The 22724-nt window shown below is 38.2% G+C and overlaps 2 protein-coding genes across 2 annotated transcripts in view; both read right to left on the bottom strand.

The window, feature by feature from the left end:
- Nucleotides 1-22724, bottom strand: part of LOC311049195 (E3 ubiquitin-protein ligase TRIM47-like) — a 41870-nt gene that overhangs the window by 5994 nt on the left and 13152 nt on the right. The window lies entirely within an intron of this gene.
- LOC311049194 (E3 ubiquitin-protein ligase TRIM47-like) lies at nt 119-22313 on the bottom strand. The gene is made up of 4 exons (XM_084062686.1): nt 22294-22313; nt 8691-10070; nt 1365-1564; nt 119-1254 (listed from the first exon to the last, which is right to left on the bottom strand). Exons 2-4 carry the CDS (start codon nt 10059-10061, stop codon nt 1185-1187), a joined length of 1641 nt encoding a protein of 546 aa, XP_083918812.1. The 5' UTR covers nt 10062-10070; nt 22294-22313; the 3' UTR covers nt 119-1184.

Raw genomic sequence — 22724 nt, 5'->3', positions numbered from 1 at the left:
ATAACAGTGGAGAGAGTGAAACCTATTGTATCTTGTAAACAAAAATCTATAATTTGACACAGAATATTGATTTGAAAATTATTTTATTGCCTTCCACTTCAAGGTAGACAAAGGCAGAACAGAATCCGTTGATTAAACAATTAGAATCAATAATTCAACAAAGCCATGTAATAGTCCAATATAATGAAGATAGTTGTGATGTAATGTCATTTTAGCCCCCCCCCACTCCCTCATTTATTAGATTCACAAATAATGTCCCTATCAACAAAGAGCTACTATATGTTTGATAATGAGCTGATGTGATACTGTAGTCCAGAGCAATTTACAATGAGTGCAGCATTGAAACAAACCAAGTGAAAACATCAGTGAGAGAGAAAATGAAAGGTGCTGTAAAAGGTTAAAGCTCTATGTTCCAATAATATAGATTTTGTAGATAATAATCATGCTTTGTAATAGCATGCTACAGTATATAGAGTGTTTGTTAACAGCTCTGTCCAGCTCTTATGAATAGTAACATAAATACATGTTCAGGTGGGTTACAATCAGGAGACAGTTTGTGTTCCAGTTACAATGTTTCTGATCATTTATGTGTTTCATCACTTCTAATTTCACTTGTTTATCCTGTATCCTGTATGAGTTATGTTTTGATTGTATGAAATTGGTGTCTCACCTGAAAATGTATTTAATGTTTACTAAAGAGCTGGTGAGATCCCTTGTTACTGCACAAACACTTTATAGTCATCTGAATATACAACTATTTAAAATGACTTACAGCTGCTTTTATCTTACACAATATTGTAAAGATTATAAACATTTATACACTATATATTATACTGACTAGTTACTATACTATATATGTTATTTGTGCTGTCAATGCACCTAAGAAATCTACTCTTCTATTCAGTATCATAGTATTATTATAGTATTATTTCAACAAACATTGTGATGATCACACTCAGATTCTTTCCCAGTACTGTAAATAGTAAAATGCCATGCTAAATCCTCATTAACCACTTAAGTACTACTGTACATACTTCGTCATATGACAAATAGCTAAAATAGCAGATCTAAAAGGTACAACACGATGCATTGTGACCTTGTAGATCTGCTATTTTCAAACATTTTACATTTTGGGGACATTTTTCAGCATGTCCAAAATACGGACACCAGGATGAAAGTAGTAATTATTCGATGCCGTTAGCCTTCAGCTCGGCCCTCACTCTGCTCAAGTAGTTGCGGTCAGGATTTAAAAGCCTGTGGGAACAACACAACAACATGGCTGAGTAATCATTTAATGTCACATGACATCACAGTAGATCTACAGGAACATTTCACTAAAACAATGTTTAACAGAAGTACTGTACCTTAGTGATGGTCCTCCAGTCATGTAGATCTTGAGGTGAATGTCATTAAAGGTCACCTGGTCCTCCCTCACAGTGAAGAGTAGCTTCTGGTCAAATGCTTTCTTCAACAGCCTGACCAGCTCTTTGCCCTGGTTGTCACCCGGTAGAGAAGCTGTTATTTGAATGCCTTCATAGTTCTTTCCAGGGTTGGGATGATTCTCCTGTACAGGATGAGTGTTTAAAATGCATTAACAGTGGTGGAAAAGGTACTCTATTTTTTTACTTAAATAAAACTATTAAAACCACAATGTAGAAACACTGTTACAAGTAAAAGTCTAGTAAACAAAATGTACTTGAGTAAAACTACAAAAGTATTGGCATCAAAATATACTTAAAGTAGAGATGTACCGATACCATTATCTCCTTCCCAATACCGATCCCCATAACTTGCATATCAGTCGATACCGAGTACAGATCTCATACCTTATTATTACATACCATACATGTAATAATAAAAATAATCTAGGACAGTGGTTCTCAAAGTGGGGTCCAGGGACCCTCAGGGTTCATTGAGGGGTTCCAAATGGACCCTTACAGGTCTGTGAGAGTGTACAAATGGAACCAAATGGACCCGTTTGTACACTCAAGAGTTATGGGGTCCTTGACATGAAAAAGTTATATATCAGCATTTTAGGTAGTATTGGCAGCAGCTTTTCGATACTGGCATCGGGAAAACTCTAACTTAAAGTACCAAAAGTAAAAGTACTCATTATGCAGAGTGTCCCGTTTCACAAGTTTTCATATGTCTAAAATGTATTAAAAATACAAAGCAGATCTACAAGCCGATCTGCAAGCTGACAACATTTCACGATGCGACGTGTTGTGAGGTTGTAGATCGTCTGTTTTCAAATAGCCAAAGTTTAAATAGGGCTGAAGTGGTTAATGTATGTTTTGTTGTAATAATAATTCAAATCTACAAAGTAACCGGTAAAGTTTTCAAATAATTGTAGTGGAATAAAAGTACAATATTTGTCTCTGAGATGTAGTGGAGTAGAAGTTAAAGTATAGAAAATGGGAAATGCTTCAGTAAAGTAGAAGTACCTCAGAATTGTACTTAAGTACAGTACTTGAGTAAATGTACTTAGTTACTTTCCACCAGTGTGCATTAATATACTCACAATTAACATACAACATACAGTATGATATGATTGTCTTAACTACAGGTTTTTACCGTCTGTATTCCACTTGGAATGTTATAGTTGATGATTATGGATCCATAGCCACCAGACTTCCATGTCATGGTTCCATGTGGCTGATCTCCCTCTATCTTCCCAAAGACATCTTTACACAAAGGACAGACGGGCCTCATGGTTTCCACTAGCCGTGTCTTACATTCCTTACAAAGCTCATGGCCGCATTGTAGTTTTTTCATGTTTTTCCACGATTCAAGACATCTTGGACAATCATGTTGGGGTTTTCCTGCTGTAGCTCCAGCCACCATGGCTGTTCCAGCACACTGCTTCTCCATCTCTTTACCGAGTGTCTTCTTCAGCTGAGTCACAGCTGTCCTCACAGTCCCCACGTATGAAGATGGATGGACACTGACCTTTGTCCAGTCCTTGGTGGGTGGAGGAGGGGTGATGATGGATGTGAAGTTCTGGAGAAGTTGGAGGTGGTCTTCAGTGTGTGAGAGCTGTTTCAGCTCAGAGCTTCTCTTCTCTAACTGAGTGATTTCCTCTTGCAGCTCTTCAATGAAGCCTTCAGCCTTTTTCTCTGTTGTTTTCTGCTTCTCTTCAATCACATTCATGAGCTCAGCCTGGCTTCTCTCAACACAGCTGATCAGAGCAGTGAAGACCTTCACACTGTCTGCTATCTCTCTGTCTGCATCTTTCTTGCTGAGCTCTACTGAGTGTTTGACCTCGTGAATCTTCACTCGTCTCTCCTGGATCATCTGCTGAACTTCAGCCTCTGTCTTTCCCAGCTCAGCCTTCTTTCCGTCATATGCCTCTTTCAGAGATACAATTTGGTGTAACTTGTGGTGTGCCTCGGTGCAGAACTGACAAACACACGTGTGGTCAGTCTTACAGAACAGCTCCAGAGGAATGTTATGTTTCTTACACAAAATGTCTTCCAGGTTCTTTACAGGGTCGATTAGTTTGTGTCGTTTAAACACTGTTCCTCTCTGATGAGGCTCCAGGTGAGTCTCACAGTAGGAGGCCAGACACACCAGGCAGGACTTCACGGCCTTGAGCTTTGGTTCAGTACAGAAGTCACAGGAGACTTCATCTTCTTCAGCAGGTTCTTGGTTTGTGCTGGAAGTTTGTTTCAGCTGCTTTGAATTCCTGAACTGATCAGCCATCTCAGAGAAGACTTTATTAACAGAGAATTCTGGTCTACTATAGAAGGTTTTGTTACATAGTGGACACTGACACACAACACTGCTATCCCAGTAATGTGTGATACAGGTTTTGCAGTAGTTGTGTCCACATGGAGTGGTGATTGGATCAGTGAAGACATCCAGACAGATGGAACACAGAAACTGCTCTTCAGACAGGAGACTGCTGGTAGACGCCATTTCTACACACTGAGAATAAAAACAAATGTTTTTGAATGATACTTGTCTTAATGTATTCGAGAAACCTTCATTCATACCATATAGTTATACCAAACTCATCCGTCTGTCTTAAAATGTTCTGTTTATGAGGAAATATTGTTGATCTGATATTTTTGTGGGGAATTTTAGCTCTGCTGTTAAATTGCTGTGGGTCTGAAGTACAGGTACTGTACAACTTGTTTTGATATGTCATCATTGAGATGCAATAATCATAGATCACGCTTTGTGGAAGTTACTGTAACCCTTTACTGGTCTCTTTCGTGCTGTGAACAGGTTGAAAAGTTTAGAATAAAAGTGTGAATTCACTCCACATTTACATTTTTATTTTTATTTAATTCTATGGACTGAATATGATGTTGTCTCTTCAGACAACATTATTTTTCCCTACAGTCATACTTGCACACTTCTTTGAACACAGAATTAGTGTTGTTTTTCAGGGTGTTATCATCAGCAACCACATTTTTGATCAAAGTCCACTTGCTTTATAACACACTTGTTTTACTGGAGGGCGGAGGCTATGATATTATGCAGTTTATTATACTGAATAGCTGGTTGACTTGGAAGAATCTAATTCAAGTCTTTACAGGAATTACTGTATAAGAAATCAAAGAATATCCTATTTCCAACTGATTTCTGTACAGTAGATCATATATTGTATCTGCAATATACTATTTGAAATAAAATAATAAAGTGAAGTGACATTGTATTCAAGCCTGGTGAAGATAGCCGATACAAGCTCGCAACGCGTTGTGAGCTTGTAGATCTGCTAATTTTTAATTATTTTATACACATTTTGAAATGAAATGGAAGATTCCTGCATATTGAGTACTTTTAGTTTTGGTACTTTAAGTACATTTCGATGCCAATACTTTTGTACTTTTACTCGATTAAATTCTGAATACCAGACTTACTTGTAACAGAGTATTACTGCATTGTAGTATTGATAATTGAACTTAAGTAAAACATGTGAGTACTTCTTCCACCACTGATAGTTAGGATCCCTTATGATTTTAAACAGATTCTAATGACATTTTAATCTGACGTATTACTCTATACTATAGTCTGAAAAAAATATCTATTTGAGTATTTATATGACTATTGTAATTAAACGTAGGAGACTCACTCACTGTGTTCGTGCCTTGTGGTGTTCCAGGTAAATGAGAGTGAAAGCAAAGAGTCAAACGCTCACTCTGGTAACCAGCATATCCGCTCTAGAGTGGATATGGATACAGTGTATGGAAATCGTCTGTTAATCAATAACAAACAGCTTTTGAACTTCCTCCTAGACCCCATGAAAGGCTGGTAAACATACAAGAACAGTGGGCACTAAAGAACAGTGGACACTAAAGAAGAGAGGGCGGCCATGAATATAATTGATATATCATGAATATAAAATGTGCTATTTTGTCCAAAATATGAAATATTTGAATAATGTAACAGTAGGCCTACATCATTATCAGACTGTATCCTTCAACTTCTTGTTTATGTCCAAAATGACATATACAGGATTTGTAGCAATTGTAGAAATATTAGACCTTAATTGTCAATTGTTCGATCATGTTCTATCATGTATACTTACATTACTTAAGACTATTTCTCATCATCATTATTATTATTATTATTATTTTACATTTTGGACCAAATAGCCAATTTTACATTGAGGTGCCCACTCTTCCCTAGTGTCCATTCTTCCTGTTACCAAGGAGACGAGGCTGCTCAAGCGTTGAGATATGGACGATTATCCGTGCAGGAATTAATACAGTCCACTAGGGGGCACTATCACACAGAATAAACAACACACTGTATGTAGAGCAGATATGAGCTCTGAACACAACAGTAAATAGAAAGCAGGCTTTTCTGCAGGTTGGCCTTCTGTGGAAAACCACCAAGGTTACTACCAAGATAATCAATAGATCTGATATCCTTTAAAACCACCAAGGTTACTACCAAGATAATCAATAGGTCTGATATCCTTTAAAACCACCAAGGTTACTACCAAGATAATCAATAGGTCTGATATCCTTTAAAACCACCAAGGTTACTACCAAGATAATCAATAGGCCTAATATGTTGTTGTTGTTGTTGTCGTTGTTGTTGTTATTGATTAGATTTAGAACATAATTCTACAACTGATACAAGTGGGGAGATAACAGTGGAGAGAGTGAAACCTATTGTGTCTTGTAAACAAAAATCTATAATTTAATACAGAATATTGATTTGAAAATGATTTTATTGTCTTCCACAGCAAGGTAGACAAAGGCAGAACAGAATCCGTTGATTAAACAATTAGAATCAATAATTCATCAAAGCCATGTAATAGTCCAATATAATGAAGATAGTTGTGATGTAATGTCATTTTAGCCCCCCCCCACTCCCTCATTTATTAGATTCACAAATAATGTCCCTATCAACAAAGAGCTACTATATGTTTGATAATGAGCTGATGTGATACTGTAGTCCAGAGCAATTTACAATGAGTGCAGCATTGAAACAAACCAAGTGAAAACATCAGTGAGAAAGAAAATGAAAGGTGTTGTAAAAGGTTAAAGCTCTATGTTCCAATAATATAGCTATTGTAGATAATAATCATGCTATGTAATAGCATGCTACAGTATATAGAGTGTTTGTTAACAGCTCTGTCCAGCTCTTATGAATAGTAACATAAATACATGTTCAGGTGGGTTCAAATCAGGAGACAGTTTGTGTTCCAGTTACAATGTTTCTGATCATTTATGTGTTTCATCACTTCTAATTTCACTTGTTTATCCTGTATCCTGTATGAGTTATGTTTTGATTGTATGAAATTGGTGTCCCACCTGAAAATGTATGTTATGTTTACTAAAGAGCTGGTGAGATCCCTTGTTACTGCACAAACACTTTATAGTAATCTGAATATAGAACTATTTAAAACATGACTTACAGCTGCTTTTATCTTACACAATATTGTAAAGAGTATAAACATGTATATACTATATATTATACTGACTAGTCACTATACTATGTATGTTATTTGTGCTGTCACTGCACCTAAGAAATCTACTCTTCTATTCAGTATCATAGTATTATTATAGTATTAGTTTCAACAAACATTGTGATGATCACACTCAGATTCTTTCCCAGTACTGTAAATAGTAAAATGCCATGTTAAATCCTCATTAACCACTTAAGTACCACTGTATGTACTTTGTCATATGACAAATAGCTAAAATAGCAGATCTGCAAGGTTACATTATGTCACAACACGATGCATTGTGGCCTTGTAGATCGGCTATTTTTAAACATTTTAATTTTGTGTGAAATTGTGCAATGTCCAAAATAGGGACACCAGGATGAAAGTAGTAATTATTCGATGCCTTTAACCTTCAGCTCCGCCTTCACTCTCCTCAAGTAGTTGTGGTCAGGAATAAAACGCCTGTGGGAACAACACAACAACATGGCTGAGTATCTCAGGTCACATATACATCACAGTAGATCTACAGGAACATTTCACTAAAACAATGTTTAACAGAAGTACTGTACCCTGGTGGTCCTCCAGTTATGTAGAGCTTGAGGTGAATGTCATTCCAGATCACCTGGTCCTCCCTCACGGTGAAGAGTAGCTTCTGGTCAAATGCTTTCTTCAACAGCCTGAACACCTCTCTGCCATCGTTGTTGTCCGGTACAGAAGCTCTTGTTTGAATGCCTTTATAGTTCTTTCCAGGGTTGGGATGATTCTCCTGTACAGGATGAGTGTTTAAAATGCATTAACAGTGATGGAAAAACTACTCAAATGTTTTACTTAAATAAAAGTATTAAAACCACAATGTAGAAACACTCTGTTACAAGTAAAAGTCTGGTAAACAAAATGTACTTGAGTAAAACTACAAGAGTATTGGCATCAACATATACTTAAAGTAGAGATGTACCGATACCATTATCTCCTTCCTGATACCTATACAGATCCCCATAACTTGCATATCAGTCGATACCGAGTACAGATCTCATACCTTATTATTACATACCATACATGTAATAATGAAAATAATCTAGGACAGTGGTTCTCAAAGTGGGGTCCAGGGACCCTCAGGGTTCATTTAGGGGTTCCAAATGGACCCTTACAGGTCTGTGAGAGTGTACAAATGGAACCAAATGGACCCGTTTGTACACTCAAGAGTTATGGGGTCCTTGACATGAAAAAGTTATATATCAGAAGAATTTTAGGCAGTATCGGCAGCTTTTCTGATACTGGTATCGGTATCGGGAAAACTCTTACTTAAATTACCAAAAGTAAAAGTACTCATTATGCAGAGTGTCCCGTTTCACAAGTTTTCATGTCTAAAAAATGTATTAAAAAAACATAGCAGATCTACAAGCCGATCTGTAAGCTCACAACATTTCACGATGCGACGTGTTGTGAGGTTGTAGATCGTCTGTTTTCAAATAGCCAAAGTTTAAATAGGGCTGAAGTGGTTAATGTATGTTTTGTAATCATAATTCAACACAACAAAGTAACCAGTAAAGTTTTCAAATAATTGTACTGGAATAAAAGTACAATATTTGTCTCTGAAATGTAGTGGAGTAGAAGTTAAAGTATAGAAAATGGGAAATACTTCAGTAAAGTAGAAGTACCTAAGAAGAAAAAAAGTACAGTACTTGAGTAAATGTACTTATACTTTCCACCACTGTGCATTAATATACTCAAAATTAACATCAACAGACAGTATGATGTAATTGTCTTAACTACAGGTTTTTACCATCTGTGTTCCACCTGGAATGTTATAGGTGATGGTTATTCTGCCACAGTGAGGGAATGCAGACAGGGGCCAATCGCTACGAGACTGCGATGTCATGGTTCCATGTGGCTGATCACCCTCTATCTTCCCAAAGACATCTTTACACAAAGGACAGACGGGCCTCATGGTTTCCACTAGCCGTGTCTTACATTCCTTACAAAGCTCATGGCCGCATTTCAGTTTCTCCATGTTCTTCCATGATTCAAGACATCTTGGACAATCATGTTGGGTTTCTCCTGCTGTAGCTCCAGCCACCATGGCTGCTCCAGCACACTGCTTCTCCATCTCTTTACCGAGTGTCTTCTTCAGCTGAGTCACAGCTGTCCTCACAGTCCCCACGTATGAAGATGGATGGACACTGACCTTTGTCCAGTCCTTGGTGGGTGGAGGAGGGGTGATGATGGATGTAAAGTTCTGGAGAAGTTGGAGGTGGTCTTCAGTGTGTGAGAGCTGTTTCAGCTCAGAGCTTCTCTTCTCTAACTGAGTGATTTCCTCTTGCAGCTCTTCAATGAAGCCTTCAGCCTTTTTCTCTGTTGTTTTCTGCTTCTCTTCAATCACATTCATGAGCTCAGCCTGGCTTCTCTCAACACAGCTGATCAGAGCAGTGAAGACCTTCACACTGTCTGCTATCTCTCTGTCTGCATCTTTCTTACTGAGCTCTACTGAGTGTTTGACCTCGTGAATCTTCACTCGTCTCTCCTGGATCATCTGCTGAACTTCAGCCTCTGTCTTTCCCAGCTCAGCCTTCTTTCCGTCATATGCCTCTTTCAGAGATACAATTTTGTGTAACTTGTGGTCTGCCTCGGTGCAGAACTGACAAACACACGTGTGGTCAGTCTTACAGAACAGCTCCAGAGGTCTGTCATGTTTCTTACACAAAATGTCTTCCAGGTTCTTTACAGGGTCGATTAGTTTGTGTCGTTTAATCGCTGTTCCTCTCTGATGAGGCTCCAGGTGAGTCTCACAGTAGGAGGCCACACACACCAGGCAGGACTTCACGGCCTTGAGCTTTGGTTCAGTACAGAAGTCACAGGAGACTTCATCTGGTTCAGCAGGTTCTTGGTTTGTGCTGGAAGTTTGTTTCAGCTGCTTTGAATTCCTGAACTGATCAGCCATCTCAGAGAGGACTTTATTAACACATAATTTTGGTCTGTCATTGAAGTTTTCTTTACATAGAGGACACTGACACACAACACTGCTATCCCAGTAATGTGTGATACAGGTTTTGCAGTAGTTGTGTCCACATGGAGTGGTGATTGGATCAGTGAACACATCCAGACAGATGGAACACAGAAACTGCTCTTCAGACAGGAGACTGCTGGTAGACGCCATTTCTACAAACTGAGAATAAAAACAAATGTTTTTGAATGATACTTGTCTTAATGTATTCAACAATCCTTCATCCATACAATATGGTATATTTAAAAAAAAAATTAATTGACTAAAATACTTCATTCTAATAAATAGATTTTTTCTTTTTTGGTTGAATACTAACAATTATACCAAACTCATCCGTCTGTCTTAAAATGTTCTGTTCATGAGAAAATATTGTTGATCTGATATTTTTGCGAGGACTATTATCTCTATTGTTTAATTGCTGTGGGTCTGAAGTACAGGTACTGTACTACTGGTATGTCATCATTGAGATGCAATAATCATAGGTCACGCTTTGTTGGAGTTAACCCTTTGCTGGTCTCTTTCGTGCTGTGAACAGGTTGAAAAGTTTCGAATAAAAATGTGAATTCACTCCACATTTATATTTTTATTTCATTTAATTCTATGGACTGAATATGATGTTGTCTCTTCTGAGACAACGTAATTTTCCCCCTACAGTCATACTTGCAAACTTCTTTAAACACAGAAAGAAGTGTTGTTTTTCAGGGTGTTATCATCAACAACCACATTTTTGATCAAAGTCCACTTGCTTTATAACACACTTGTTGTTTTTACTGGAGGGCGGAGGCTATAATATAGTATATTATATAGTTTATTATACTGTATGGTTGACTTGGAATAATCTAATTCAAGTGTTTCCAGGAATTACTGTATAAGAAATCAAAGAATATCCTATTTCCAACTGATTTCTGTACAGTAGATCACATATTGTTGCTGCAATATACTATTTGAAATAAAATAATATAGTGAAGTGACATGGTATTTAAGCCTGGTAAAGATAGCCGATACAAGCTCGCAACGTGTTCTGAGCTTGTAGATCTGCTAATTTTTAAATATTTTATACATTTTGAAAACATGAAATGGAAAATTCCTGCATATTGAGTACTTTTACTTTTGGTACTTTAAGCACATTTCGATGCCAATACTTTTTTACTTTTACTCGAGTAAATTCTGAATACCAGACTTGTTGTAACAGAGTATTACTGCATTGTAGTATTGATAATTTAACTTAAGTAAAAAATGTGAGTACTTCTTCCACCACTGATAGTTAGGATCCCTTATGATTTTAAACAGATTCTAATGACATTTTAATCTGACGTATTACTCTATACTATAGTCTGAAAATATCTATTTGAGTATTTATATGACTATTGTAATTAAATGTAGGAGACTCACTCACTGTGTTCGTGCCTTGTGGTGTTCCAGGTAAATGAGAGTGAAAGCAAAGAGTCACAACGCTCACTCTGATAACCATTCACTTTGTTGATTGCAGAGTCTAGAGTGGATACGGATACGGGGTATGGAAATCTTCTGTCAATCAATAACAAACAGCTTTTGAACTTCCTCCTAGACCCCATAAAAGGCTGGTAAACATACAAGAAGAGTGGGCACTAACTCACTGCCCACTCTTCCTTAGTGCCCACTCTTCCCTAGTGCCCACACTTCCTTAGTGCCCACTCTTCCCTAGTGCCCACACTTCCTTAGTGCCCACTCTTCCCTAGTGCCCACTCTTTCTTAGTGCCCATTCTTCCCTATGCCCACACTTCCTTAGTGCCCATTCTTCCCTAGTGCCCACTCTTTCTTAGTGCCCACTCTTCCTAAGTGCCCACACTTCCTTAGTGCCCACTCTTCCTGTTACCAACTAAACTAGGCTACTCAAGCATTGAGGTATGGATGATTATGTGTACAGGAATGACTACAGTCCACTAGGGGGGCACGATCACACAGGAGAAACAACACACACAGTATAGAGCAGATATGAGCTCTGAACAACAACAGTAAATAGAAAGCAGGGTTTCTACAGGTTGGCCTTCTGTGGAAAACCACCAAGGTTACTACCAAGATAATCAATAAGTCTGATATCCTTTAAAACCACCAAGGTTACTACCAAGATAATCAATAAGTCTGATATCCTTTAAAACCACCAAGGTTACTACCAAGATAATCAATAGATCTGATATCCTTTAAAACCACCAAGGTTACTACCAAGATAATCAATAGGTCTGATATCCTTTAAAACCACCAAGGTTACTACCAAGATAATCAATAGGTCTGATATCCTTTAAAACCACCAAGGTTACTACCAAGATAATCAATAGGTATAGTATGTTGTTGTTGTTATTGATTAGATTTAGAACATAATTCTACAACTGATACAAGTGGGGAGATAACAGTGGAGAGAGTGAAACCTAATGTGTCTTGTAAACAAAAATCTATAATTTAACACAGAATATTGATTTGAATTTTTTTTATTGTCTTCCACAGCAAGGTAGACAAAGGCAGAACAGAATCTGTTGATTAAACAATTAGAATCAATAATTCAACAAAGCCATGTAATAGTCCAATATAATGAAGATAGTTGTGATGTAATGTCATTTTAGCCCCCCCCTTCATTTATTAGATTCACAAATAATGTCCCTATCAACAAAGAGCTACTATATGTTTGATAATGAGCTGATGTGATACTGTAGTCCAGAGCAATTTACAATGAGTGCAGCATTGAAACAAACCAAGTCAAAACATCAGTGAGAGAGAAAATGAAAGGTGTTGTAAAAGGTTAAAGCTCTATGTTCCAATAATATAGCTATTGTAGATAATAATCATGCTATGTAATAGCATGTTTGTTTATTTGTTTATTATCACTTACAATAACATTTAAAAATGATACAAAAAGATTCGGTAAAAATGTGAAGGAGAATGCCTAAAAACCCTCCAGGGGCTTGAGAAGTGGCATTCTCCGGGAATATTTGTACATTCATAGGATAAAATTAACATCAGTGTGGAATATACACATCCCTTACATTTTAAACATTAATATACATGTCATACAGAAACAGAACGGAAAAGACCAATTTGGACACTGTTACAAAAAAGAAAAGAAACAATCAGCAAAAACATTTCAATAATACACAATAAAGGTCAGGGGAACCAAAACATAAACCTCTAGGGAAAAATTATATTATATTATATTAGGCAGACCATATGGAAAGTATTTGGTTGTTAAGAGAAGCGATTTTAGAACCTTCTTAAATTGGTGAGAAGACAACTTCCATAGATGTAATGGCAGAGAATTCCATATTTTTGACCCTCTGAAGCCTATATTAAACTGGGTTTGAGAGGTACGGGCCTTTGGAGGTCTGAGGTTATTTGAGCTACGTGTTGGGTAATTATGGACCTGAAAATTATACTCAAATATATGATGAAAAAAGGAGGGAAGGGTTCTCCCCAATGAGCCATAAACAAATAAACCAATTTGAAGATGGTTCACTTGATAAATACTGAGGACACCTAATCGGATAAATAAAGGCTGAGATGAATGTCTTGGGTGTGCACAACTTATTGTTCTTACAGCTCGTTTCTGAAGATGGTATATGGGCTCCAATTTGGTCTGATGAGTACTAGCCCAGATATATTACAATAATTAATATACGGATAAATCATGGAATAATACAACATAGTGGCTACCTCAGAACTGATCAAATGACGGATTTTACGTAGGATACCAGTACTCTTCGATATTTTTGTGGATATAGCCATAATATGTGATTTCCATGCTACAGTATATAGAGTGTTTGTTAACAGCTCTGTCCAGCTCTTATGAATAGTTTTCTGATCATTTATGTGTTTCATCACTTCTAATTTCACTTGTTTATCCTGTATCCTGTATGAGTTATGTTTTGATTGTATGAAATCAGTGTTCCACCTGAACATGTATTATATGTTTACTAAAGAGCTGGCGAGGTCCTTGTTACTGCACAAACACTTTATAGTAATCTGAATATAGAACTATTTAAAACATGACTTAGAGCTGCTTTTATCTTACACAATATTGTAAAGATTGTAAAGGACTGGCCCAATAAGCGGCTGGAAACAGCACATACTGTAGTCAGGAGTAGATTGCAACCAAAGGTGCTTTTATTCATCCAAAGTGCACAGACAGGTTAAGGGCATCAGCAGCAAAAGGTGGCATGGTGGTCGGCAGCTCCACCATGTCCTAATACTAAAACTAAAGCTGAGTGTGTTTGTTTCTGGCAGCCTTAAATACTCAGCTGAGCCAATCAAGTGTGAGTCAATCAAGTGTGGGTTCAACCATGTTGCAGGTTACTTCAAACATGCAACAAATCTAAACCACACATTCCATTAAACATCTGAATCAATACCCCTGGTAAAAACATAACTTAAGCACCCTATTGCAAAACAAACATTATCACATTATTAGCAGCTTCCAATATACAACACAAAACCCCCCTCTCTCTTCTACTGTGGTCCAGTCCACCCATATATGGTGCTCGGGCACCCTGGGGACTCTTTTGCCCGAACACCCTGGAACAGACAGACATAAGCAGTATTAAAATCACAATCCAACATCCCATATATTGTATATTGCCAAAATGATATTGCACTAAAACATATTGCACATTCCTCTTATGGTATTGCACTGACTATATTGCACTTGACCATCATGATCCAATATCCTTGTGTGCAAATATACTGTGCAAAAGAGTAAAGTGCAAAATGCTGTGCAAATATAAATAAATCAATAAATACTGTTACAATATATATGTGCAAAATACGTGGTGTGCAAAATAGTGCCAATTATAAGTAACAAAGGACCTCTTCGTTACAAAGATTATAAACATTTATACACTATATATTATGCTTACTAGTTACTATACTATGTATGTATGTTATTTGTGCTGTCAATGCACCTAAGAAATCTACTCTTCTATTCAGTATCATAGCATTATTATAGTATTATTTCAACACACATTGTGATGATCACACTCAGATTCTTTCCCAGTACTGTAAATAGTACAATGCCATGTTAAATCCTCATTAACCACTTAAGTACTACTGTATGTACTTTGTCATATGACAAATAGCTAAAATAGCAGATCTACAAGGTACAACACGATGCATTGTGACCTTGTGGATCGGCTGTTTTCAAACATTTTAAATATTTCTGAAATTGTGCAAATAGGGACACCAGGATGAAAGTGATAATTATTCGATGCCTTCAGCCTTCAGCTCGGCCCTCCATCTGCTCAAGTAGTTGCCATCAGGATTAAAATACCTGTGGGAACAACACAACAACATGGCTGAGTATCCATTTCAGGTCACATGACATCACAGTAGTTCAGTCAGACAACTCTTGGATTGGATTAGAATATATATTTATTGAGCATAGATATAGAAAGCATAAGAAGCATAGTTTGGCGTCAGGGCTCTGAATCCATTCACTCCCTGTAAAATAAAATGTTTAATAAATGTTACAGGCCAAATAGCATTTACAGGGAATGAATAAAGACCCCCATGGGGATCTAGAAACAGAGCCTACAGGTGGATGCCGGGGAGGCGTTGGGATGAGACTATTCATGGTTAGCAGCACACGCAGGCAAGCGAAGGCAGCAGATAGCCTACAGCAGGATCTCAGCAGCGGCGCAGCAGCAGCGTCGGCACATCAGCGCAGCAAGACAGCGCAACCAGAAAGAACAGGTCGGCAGAGCAGTACTTATAACCCACCGACCAGGAGAAAAGTGCATGTGACTAGTCACCTGATCGGTTGGCCCAATCCCTTGAGTTGCCTGACCTGAACTAGCTCCGTAAACTGCGCCTCATATCTACAGGAACATTTCACTAAAACAATGTTTAACAGAAGTACTGTACCCTAGTAGTCCTCGAGTCATGTAGATCTTGCGGTGAATGTCATTAAAGATCACCTGGTCCTCCCTCACGGTGAAGAGTAGCTTCTGGTCAAATGCTTTCTTCAACAACCTGAACATCGCTTCGCCCTCAGAGTCGTCCGGTACAGAAGTTGTTGCTTTAATGCCTTCATAGTACTTTCCAGGGTTGGGATGATTCTCCTGTACAGGATGAGTGTTTAAAATGCATTAACAGTGATGGAAAAAGTACTCAAATGTTTTACTTAAATAAAAGTATTAAAACCACAATGTAGAAACACTCTGTTGCAAGTAAAAGTCCAGTAAACAAAATGTACTTGAGTAAAACTACAAGAGTATTGGCATCAACATATACTTAAAGTAGAGATGTAGCGATACCATTATCTCCTTCCTGATACCGATACAGATCCCCATAACTTGCACATCAGTCGATACCGAGTACAGATCTCATACCTTATTATTACATACCATACATGTAATAATGAAAATAATCTAGGACAGTGGTTCTCAAAGTGGGGTCCAGGGACCCTCAGGGTTCATTTAGGGGTTCTAAATGGACCCTAACAGGTCTGTGAGAGTGTACAAATGGAACCAAATGGACCCGTTTGTACACTCAAGAGTTATGGGGTCCTTGACATGAAAAAGTTATATATCAGAAGAATTTTAGGCAGTATCTTTCCGATACTGGTATCGGTATCGGGAAAACTCTAACTTAAAGTACCAAAAGTAAAAGTACTCATTATGCAGAGTGTCCCGTTTCACAAGTTTTCATGTCTAAAAAATGTATTAAAAAAACATAGCAGATCTACAAGCCGATCTGTAAGCTCACAACATTTCACGATGCGACGTGTTGTGAGGTTGTAGATCGTCTATTTTCAAATAGCCAAAGTTTAAATAGGGCTGAAGTGGTTAATGTATGTTTTGTAATAATAATTCAACACTACAAAGTAACCAGTAAAGTTTTCAAATAATTGTACTGGAATAAAAGTACAATATTTGTCTCTGAAATGTAGTGGAGCAGAAGTTAAAGTATAGAGCGTCGCAGTTCCCGCCCACTTCCTGGTGCAGGAAGTAAATACTCAATGCATTTTTCCCATTGACTTTTACAAAGATATTTATATAAATTAATTTAAGCCTAGAATCAAGCTATCCAGGATCCTGGTGAATCATGACCATAAAACGTTTGATTCTGTGAAAAAACTTTTTTGAAAACAGCAAAACAAAGGGTATTTATTAAATATAGTATATCATATCATTAAATATAAAATTTTAAAAAATCACAGAAAAAAAGGTTTTATGATTCACCAGGATCCTGGATAGCTTGATTCTAGGCTTAAATTGATTGATATAAATATTTTTGGAAAAGTCAATGGGAAAAATGCATCTAGTATTTACTTCCGGCACCAGGAAGTGGCGGAACTGCGACGCTCTATAGAAAATGGGAAATACTTCAGTAAAGTAGAAGTACCTCAGAATTGTACTTAAGTACAGTACTTGAGTAAATGTTCTTATACTTTCCACCACTGTGCATTCATATACTCAAAATTAACATCAACAGACAGTATGATGTAATTGTCTTAACTACAGGTTTTTACCATCTGTGTTCCATCTGGAATGTTAAAGTTGATGCTTTTGGATCCATAGCCAAGGAATCTAAATACTGAATAGTGAGTCTCCCATGTCATGGTTCCATGTGGCTGATCTCCCTCTATCTTCCCAAAGACATCTTTACACAAAGGACAGACGGGCCTCATGGTTTCCACTAGCCGTGTCTTACATTCCTTACAAAGCTCATGGCCGCATTTTAGTTTTTCCATGTTTTTCCATGATTCAAGACATCTTGGACAATCATGTTCGATTTCTCCTGCTGTAGCTCCAGCCACCATGGCTGTTCCAGCACACTGCTTCTGCATCTCTTTACCGAGTGTCTTCTTCAGCTGATTCACAGCTGTCCTCACAGTCCCCACGTATGAAGATGGATGGACACTGACCTTTGTCCAGTCCTTGGTGGGTGGAGGAGGGGTGATGATGGATGTAAAGTTCTTGAGAAGTTGGAGGTGGTCTTCAGTGTGTGAGAGCCGTTTCAGCTCAGAGCTTCTCTTCTCTAACTGAGTGATTTCTTTTTGCAGAACTTCAGCCTTTTTCTCTGTTGTTTTCTGCTTCTCTTCAATCACATTCATGAGCTCAGCCTGGCTTTTCTCAATACAGCTGATCAGAGCAGTGAAGACCTTCACACTGTCTGCTATCTCTCTGTCTGCATCTTTCTTGCTGAGCTCTACTGAGTGTTTGACCTCGTGAATCTTCACTTGTCTCTCCTGGATCATCTGCTGAACTTCAGCCTCTGTCTTTCCCAGCTCAGCCTTCTTTCCGTCATAAGCCTCTTTCAGAGATACAATTTGATGTAACTTGTGGTCTAACTCGATGCAGAACTGACAAACACACGTGTGGTCAGTCTTACAGAACAGCTCCAGAGGTCTGTCATGTTTCTTACACAAAATGTCTTCCAGGTTCTTTACAGGGTCGATTAGTTTGTGTCGTTTAAACGCTGTTCCTCTCTGATGAGGCTCCAGGTGAGTCTCACAGTAGGAGGCCACACACACCAGGCAGGACTTCACGGCCTTGAGCTTTGGTTCAGTACAGAAGTCACAGGAGACTTCATCTGGTTCAGCAGGTTCTTGGTTTGTGCTGGAAGTTTGTTTCATCTTTAAATTCCTGAACTGATCAGCCATCTCAGAGAGGACTTTATTAACAGAGAATTCTGGTCTCCTATAGAAGGTTTTGTTACATAGTGGACATTTACACACATCAGTGCTATCCCAGTGTTGTGTGATACAGGTTTTGCAGTAGTTGTGTCCACATGGAGTGGTGATTGGATCAGTGAACACATCCAGACAGATGGAACACTGAAACTGCTCTTCAGACAGCAGACTGCTGGTAGACGCCATTTCTACACACTGAGAATAAAAACAAAAGTTTTTTAATGATACTTGTCTTCCTTTATATGAAAAACCTTAATTCGTACAATATAGTATATACAATATGTTTTTGTATTGACTAAAATACTTTACTAAAATACTTCATTCTGATAAATAGAAATGTATCATGGACTTAAAATGGACTTATCATGGACCAAACGTACCCGTCTGTCTTAACGTGTTCTGTTTATGAGAAAATCCTGTGGATCTGATATTTTTGTGGGGAATATTAGCTCTGCTGTTAAATTGCTGTGGGTCTGAAGTACTGGTACTTTTTTATTTTATTTATTAACTTAAGCTTAGGCAAATACACGCTTTATGAATAATATTCAAAGAATCACTGATCTGCAGCCACATAGTCAGGGTATAAACTGAATGTTTGATGATTAAATGTCATTGAGCTCCATGGGATTACAGTCTCATACTGAGGAGGTGTTTGTTCAGCCTCTTCTTAATTTGCCGTCGAATTCTGCCAAGGCGCAGCCTGCCAACGACGAGTTTGGACGAGTTTTGTGTTTTCAGTTGTTTTCCACCAGATGGCGCTGTTATCTACCCTATGAATGATGCTTTCACTGCCTGATGACGACAGACCCGGAATTGACGTCATTTAAAAAAAATAAAATCTTGTTTATTTCCTGTGGGGAAATGGCTATATCTCTGCTATATCTCCATTCCTCTTGCTTTATGACAAAAACAAGCCTAATTCAAATGGCCACAGCTGTGCAATTGTTCACCGCGAGCGGATACATTTTCTTTCCCTACAACACCCCTGTGCGTGTAATGATGTCCGTGAGGACGGAGGTCACAGAGAATATTTCTGGCAGCAGTGGCACACTACCAGTAAGACTCCCTAATCGGGAGATAAGCGACCGTAGGTCACATGTATGGCAGACCAAAAGCAAAGGTGTGCAGGCAAGAGCTGTTGGTGTGTGTGTGTGTGGTGTGGGAGAGAGAGTGTGTTTATAGGGGAAAGGAGGGATTGTTTGTGGGGGGCAAGCCCCCGAGTTACGGCATTTTATGTGAGCTGCAGTGGCAGGGGGTCCTCCACTGGGGGCGCCACCACTTTTGCATCCGTTCTGGAGCACCAGGAGTGGGTGGTCCCCGGGAATGCCCCGTGAGCAGCCCCGTTGGGGTGGTCATTTGGTAATTTGTCCACATGTGCTCATTTTCTACACTTGGGGGTCCCCGAGGCCGCTGGGGGTCCCTGGAGCTCCGGGGGTCCTTGGAGGGTGTAGTTTGGCAGGTAAGGAGTGTGTGTGCAAAATCTGGCATGGATCGGGGCAACGGGTGCGGAGATATGAGCAGGGCAAAAGTGTGACGGACGTGTGTGACGGAGTGACGGACGGACAGGACGGACACCTGGAGCAGGTTTCTATAGTAAGTGCGACCTACGGTCGCAATTAGGCCTACACTATTACTCTGGCAGTTAAAGAGTTATTAAAGGCATGAATACTACTTGATGTAATGTCTCCAACAACCACAGGGGGAAGGCTGTTCCATGTTGCTATAGCAGAGTGGACAAAGCTCCTATCAAGGCATTTGGTGTTTGACTTGAGGATTGTCAGGGCGTGGCTTGGTAGTACCATCCGGGTGATACGACCTGGGATGTGAGCTTGGGGTAGCAGTGCTTTGAGATCCACTGGACAGCTGGAAGTGTGCATCTTATAAAGAACAGTTGTTGCTGCAACTGTTTGACGATGACTCAGCTTACTGGTGGCATACTGCTGTAGGGCAAGGTCCTCTACTCATTCACCCCAACGATTTTCAAAGCCTTTAAAGCCTGTAGCCCTGTATAACTGTTTTTTATGTCACCATTGAGATGTCATCATTGAGATGCCATAATCATGCGTCGCACTTTGTTGGAGTTTAACCCTTTGCTGGTCTCTTTCGTGCTGTGAACAGGTTGAACATTTTAGAATAAAAGTGTGTATTCACTCCACATTTACGTTTTTATTTCACGTAATTATTAAATATATTGTCTCAGAAGAGACAACATTGTTTTTCCCCTATAGTAGTACTTGCACACTAATTTCAACCTTGAAAGAAGTGTTGTTTTTCAGGGCCTCATCATCAGCAACCACATTTATGATCCACCTGCTTTCTAACACACTTGTTGTTTCTACTGGAATTACTGTATAAGAAATCAAAGAATATCCTATTTCCAACTGATTTCTGTATGGTAGATCACATATTGTATCTGCAATAAACTATTTAAAATAAAATAATATAGTGAAGTGACATTGTATGTAGCTTGGTGAAGCTGGAATTTTTCACAATAGGGGAAACGTTTATACGGGAAACGTGTATTTGCTTATCAAGTAAATAAGCAAATATCAGATATTGTGGTCTGTTTGCGTGTTATTAAGGGAAAGGCTTTGGAGTTTTTCTCAGTTCATTCTCTCTCTGACAGGGAAAAAAAAGGCAAAAATGTAATACCGCTGGCACTTGGTATGGTGTCAAGTGAATTAATGAGCTCTTATATCTTGACATCTGTAATAACCTGTTGAACAACTTAATAAGGCCAACTTTAGATACATTTATACCACAAACTGGAATTCAGACATTTAAACTGAATTCAATTATTCAAATTGTTGTATTATTCGTATATAGTTAATATTGTTATTGCTAAAGAATAATGTCAAAACTCATGCATGTGTGTTTATTTTATTTCATTAAAATGAATTGTTTCCAGTTGTCATACCTGAGAGTTGTAGCTAAACACACTGTGGAGACATCATGAAACAGATGCTTCAGTGAGAAGAGGCAATAGGATACGGCCTGATAAAATGTTATAAACAGTGGTGGTAAAGGTACTAACATTTCTTACTTAAATAAAAGTATCAATACCGCAATGTAGAAATACTCTGTTAAAAGTAAACGTTCCACATTCAAAATTGACTTGAGTAAAAGTACAAAAGTATTGGCATCAAAATGTACTTAAAGTACCAAAAGTAAAAGTAGCCTACCTATTATGCAGAATGTCCCATTTCCCAAATTTCAAATGTATAGCTCACAATGTGTGGCGATGCAACGCATTGTGAGCTTGTAGATCTGCTATTTTCAAATAGCCAAAGTTTAAATATAGCTGAAGTGATTAATGTATGTTTTGTAATAATAATACAAATCGACAAAGTAACTAGTAACTAAAGTTTTCTAAAATTTGTAGTGGAGTAAAACGTATAATATTTGCCTCTGAGATTTTCAAATGACCGAAATATATATAGGGTTGGCTAATGTATGTTTTGTAATAATAATCAAATTCTACAAAGTAACTAGTAACTACAGTTTTGATATAATTGTAGTGGAGTAAAAGTACAATATTTTCCTGTAAAAGCAGTAAAAGTATTGAAAATCTTAAATACTGAAGATAGTAAAAATACCTCAAAACTCTACTTAAGTACAGTATTTAAGTACTTATCACCACTGCGTCTGTCCCATCTATAGTTCCGTCTCTAGTCTTAAAATATCTAATTGAGTATTTATATTGTAATTAAACGTAGGAGACTCACTCACTGTGTTCGTGCCTCGTGGTGTTCCAGGTAAATGAGAGTGAAAGCATCAGACAGTCTCAACACTCACTCTAAAAACACTAGACCGGTAACCATTCACTTTGTTGTTTGCATATCCGTTCTAGAGCGGATACGGATACTGTGTATCTACGGTGTATTGTGTACGCTGTGCAATACATCTTGTCAATCCGGTTTGTTTCCCTTTTAATTGGTTCATGCATTTGAGGGATGAATGTTACAGCTGAGTTAGCCATGCATCACATGACGGTCGCCTGTCACGACCGTCATGGATGAACTTCAACCTGGTGTTTGCATTTTCTCCATTTACGGCCCGGCCCGTACATCTACATAAATGATCAGATTTCAAATATTAAGTGCTTACCCCATGGCCAGAAAGACTTATCTATGTCTGTGGTCTTTTTTATTTTTAGCAGG

Source organism: Gymnoscopelus microlampas (assembly GCF_963454915.1).
Source record: "Gymnoscopelus microlampas genome assembly, chromosome: 7".
Lineage (NCBI taxonomy): Eukaryota > Metazoa > Chordata > Actinopteri > Myctophiformes > Myctophidae > Gymnoscopelus > Gymnoscopelus microlampas.
This window is presented reverse-complemented; position numbering and strand designations above follow the sequence as displayed.